This window comes from Zonotrichia albicollis, chromosome 25 (genome assembly GCF_047830755.1).
Source record: "Zonotrichia albicollis isolate bZonAlb1 chromosome 25, bZonAlb1.hap1, whole genome shotgun sequence".
NCBI classification, from domain to species: domain Eukaryota; kingdom Metazoa; phylum Chordata; class Aves; order Passeriformes; family Passerellidae; genus Zonotrichia; species Zonotrichia albicollis.
In genome coordinates this window covers 98,446-102,413 of record NC_133843.1, presented here as the reverse complement: position 1 = coordinate 102,413, position 3,968 = coordinate 98,446, and the positions used below count along the sequence as shown (strand labels likewise).

At 47.3% G+C, this 3,968-nt stretch overlaps 1 protein-coding gene across 1 annotated transcript; it reads left to right on the top strand.

Annotated features, from left to right (window-relative positions):
* The first annotated feature begins 59 nt into the window (after positions 1-59).
* On the top strand, positions 60-3,899 carry CPTP (ceramide-1-phosphate transfer protein). The gene is made up of 2 exons (XM_074558309.1): positions 60-235; positions 711-3,899. The coding sequence occupies exons 1-2, from the start codon at positions 111-113 to the stop codon at positions 1,207-1,209; spliced, it is 624 nt and encodes a 207-aa protein (XP_074414410.1). The 5' UTR covers positions 60-110; the 3' UTR covers positions 1,210-3,899.
* Positions 3,900-3,968: the final 69 nt, after the last annotated feature.

Here is a 3,968-nt window from a genome sequence, read left to right as displayed (position 1 = left end):
GGGCGCGGCGGGTGACGAACGCGGCGCTGATTGGCCGAGAGGGCGGTGAGGCATGCGGAAGGAGGAGGAGGAGGAGGAAGGGGAGGGGGAGGCGGCGGCGCCGCGGCGCGATGGCGGCGGCGGCCGCGGGCCCGTTCAGCCTCAGGGAGGTCCTGGACGCCTTCCGCAGGTGCGTGACGGAGCAGCGAGAGGTGCTGCTGGAGCCCTACCTGAGCGGCTGGCGGGGGCTCATCCGGTGAGTGCCCGGCAGCGAGCGGGGGGGCTGTGGGCTGAAGGATGCAGTGACGGATCAGGGAGCGACAGCTTCACACTGAAGTGGGTTTGGGGTTCTCTTTTCACTCCTCAGATACTTTCTGTCATCTCTTTCCACCCCTGATGGAGCTTTTGCTTTCTTTTTTCACCCTTCAGATGCTTTTTGCTATCTCTTTCCGCCCCTCAGGCAATTCTTTGGGCTCTCTTTTTTTCCCCTCAGTTACTTTCTGGCTTCTCTTTCCCCCCCTCAGATGCTTTCTGGCTTCTCTTTCCCCCCCTCAGATGCTTTTTGCCTTCTCTTTTCACCCCTGAGGTGTTTTTTTTGGCGGGAGGTCGGCAGGGTTCTCTTTTCCCCCCGAGGTGGTTTTGGGGTTGGTTTTTTTCACCCCTCAGGTATTTTTTCCGCTTCTCTCCCCACCCCTCGCCCACCTAACCCACCACTCCCCTCTCCCCCTCAGCTTCCTGCAGAGCCTGGGCGCCGTCTTCTCCTTCATCTCCAAGGACGCCGTGGCCAAGGTGGCTCTGCTGGAAGGTCACCAGCAGCAGCACGGCTTCGTGTCGCTGCAGTCGCTGGTGCAGCACGAGCTGGCGGCGGGGCTGGCGGCGCTGCGGGCCCGCTCGGACTCGGGCTGCCGCACGGTGCTGCGGCTGCACCGCGCCCTGCGCTGGCTGCAGCTCTTCCTGGAGGGGCTGCGCTCGGGGGAGCCGCGCACCTCCGTGCTCTGCACCGACGCCTACAACGCCTCGCTGGCCCAGCACCACCCCTGGGTTGTCCGCAAGGCGGCCACCGTGGCTTTCTGCGCGCTGCCCTCCCGGGATGCCTTCCTGGAGATCATGAACGTGGGCTCGCAAGAGGAGGCCGTGGCCATGCTGGGAGAGGCCATCCCCTACATCGGAGATGTCTACAGCATCACCCAGGAGCTCTTCACTCAGCACAAGCTGCTCGACTTGCCTTGATGGCTGAAAATGACATTTTTGCACAAGCAACACACTGTCCGTGGTTATTTCCACTTTTTCTTTCCGGCCCGGAGGTGGAAAGTTGGCCAAACTATCCCACGGTATAAACGTGGACGATTAATTTTTTCACGTTTCTCACTTCTTACCTTACATCTCTAAAGTTAGGAAAAAATTCCACATTAGGTTGAGCTGCTAGGGGATTGATTCTTTTCTATTCCTAGCATACAGCATCACCCAGGAACTATTTGTGTACCTACCCTGATGGTGGTGCTGGGGTGAAAATGACATTTTTGCACAAGCAAGACATTTTGTCCGTGGTTATTTCCACTTTTTCTTTCCAGCCTGGAGCTGAGGAGTTGGCAAAATGATTCCGTATTATAAACGTGGACCGGTTATTTTTTACATCTGTCAGTTCTATTCTTACATCTCTAAAGTTAGAAAAAAATTCCACATTAGGTTGAGCTGCTAAGGGATTGATTTTTTTATTTTCCTGCCTTACAGCATCACCCAGGAGCTCTTTGCTCAGCACAAGCTGCTCAATCTGTCCTGATGGCTGAGAATGACATTTATGCACAAACAACACACTGTCTGTGGTTATTTCCACTTTTCTTTCCAGCCTAGAGCTGAGGGATTGGCAAAACAAGTCCATATTATAAATGTGGACCAGTCCTTTTCTTACATCTGTATGGTTAGAAAAAAATTCCATATTAGGTTGAGCTGCTAAGGGATTTTTTTTTTATTCCCACACCTTACAGCATGAGCCAGGAGCTCTTTCTGCAGCACAAGCTGCTCGACCCATCCTGCCAGGATGAGCCCAGAGTGAAAATAACATTTTTGCACATTTATTATTTGGTTATTTCCACGTTTTCTTTCCAGCCTGGAGCTGAGGAGTTGGCCAAGTTATTCCACTTCATAAACATGGAATAGGTTTTTTTTACACTTTTTTTTACATCTCTACAACTAGAAAAAAAATCCACATTAGGAGAAGCTGTGCAGAGTTAGAAAAATAATTCCACATTAGGATGAGCTGCTAAGGGATTGAAGTTTTGAATTTTTTTATTCCTGGCAAAGCTGGAAACGGTTTTTCTTTTCAAGCCCAAGCGCAGCGGCTTGTGTGCATTTACAGCAATATTTGTGGCCTTGTGTGGCAGCACAAATTGGAGCTGTGGTGTCTGAGCTCATTCCCACACTTTGGTTTGTACAAAAATCCCACCTGGAGGATTTCATGCTGAGCAATGCCCTGGGGAAATGCCCTTTCCCTGCCACTGTGGGAGCTGAAGGAAATGGGGGTGGAAGGAGGAGAAAATTGTTCCACCCAGCAGCACCTTCCCCTGTGCCCCTTCCCTGTTCAATCCATGATTTTGCACTTGGGATGTGCAGCAAATTGTAATTTCTGCTGCACAATCCCCTCTGTCCAGCCCAGAGCTGGAGCTGTTTGCTTCTGAGTTGTGTTCTTGTGTGTTTATTTTTAATTTTTATCAATGTGTTCAATGCCTACAAAAAGTATTTTTCTGCCTCTCTGGGGCGGAAAATCCACACTTGTACTGTAAATCACTGCTTTGGGAGCCTCTGCCAAACCCCTGGAGGAGCCAGAGGGTCTCAGGTGGGACTTTCTGAGCGTTGGGAGCTGGAGAAGCCCTGCAGGGTTGTTGCAGGGATCAGTCCTCCAGCTGATTGCCTCTTTCTGCCCTAATGTACCACTGAAAAATTCAGGAAATCACAATTACCTCATGGAGACTGGACTCACTGCACATTAAATGATGTGAATAATATGGTTTTTGAGGAGTGTCCTTTGTGGGATCACACTCTGGAGGTCCAACAGCATTTACAGAAAACCTACTCAGATTTTATTTCCCTGGAAAAATCTGTTTCATTTCCCTGGAGATCAGGCCAACTGATATTTCACCAGTGCAGTGAATTAAATTCCTTCAACTAAATCAAATAATGTGTGTCAAGGGAAAAAAAAATGGGTTTAAATCTCTAGAAATGATGGTGTGACCACAAGAAAAATTTTTTTCTCCCTTGTCACACTCGTAATTATTAAAGAGATAAATATTAATATTTATAACTACCATTGCTAATATTGAAGATGAACTTGCCCAAAATTCAGAATTGTGTTTAGAACTTATTTTTTATAGTTAAACTGACACTTAAATAGTCCAGGAAGGGGAAACGATGCCTAAAAAAATGTCAGTATGAACTACCTGGAAAAAACAGCTGCAGCTGGTGCATTCCTGTATTTAGGTCTCTAAATCTGCTTTTCTTCCTGCAAGGAAAATATTCCAGCCTTGGAGCAGCACTGGCAGCAAAAGCAGTTTTCTGATATAGAAAATGCAGGAAATTGAACTTTTCATTCAGAGCTGTCCTAAAATCCAACAATAAAATACAGTAGTAAAACCTAAATTACCATGCTATGAGCTCAGATTTAAGTTTTTAAACTGAAATTAATATTCTAGTTCAGTGTGAGGGAAAGAAAAATAGATCAGCCAGTAACAACTTCCTAAAAAAAATATTAGTACAGCTGAGGGACAGCAAGGCTGTGACCCAGGAATGGCCTCTCCAGGCAAATTCCTGCCCTGCCCTCAGGAAGATTTGGTTATTTCCATGATGAGATGTATTTAAAATTGAAATAATTAAAATATAATTTAATTTTTTTTAATGGAATGTAATAAATAAATAAATAAAAACTACTGTTGTGTAAATCATTTACCAGAATCAGAGCGGGGCACCTGAGTTTTGTCACCTCTGCAAAGGAACCC

Excerpts from the sequence above, each read along its gene's own strand:
- CPTP (XM_074558309.1), top strand. The coding sequence starts at position 111 with ATGGCGGCGGCGGCCGCGGGCCCGTTCAGCCTCAGGGAGGTCCTGGAC. Across the intron at positions 236-710 it reads GGCTGGCGGGGGCTCATCCG|CTTCCTGCAGAGCCTGGGCG; the intron begins GTGAGTGCCCGG and ends TCTCCCCCTCAG.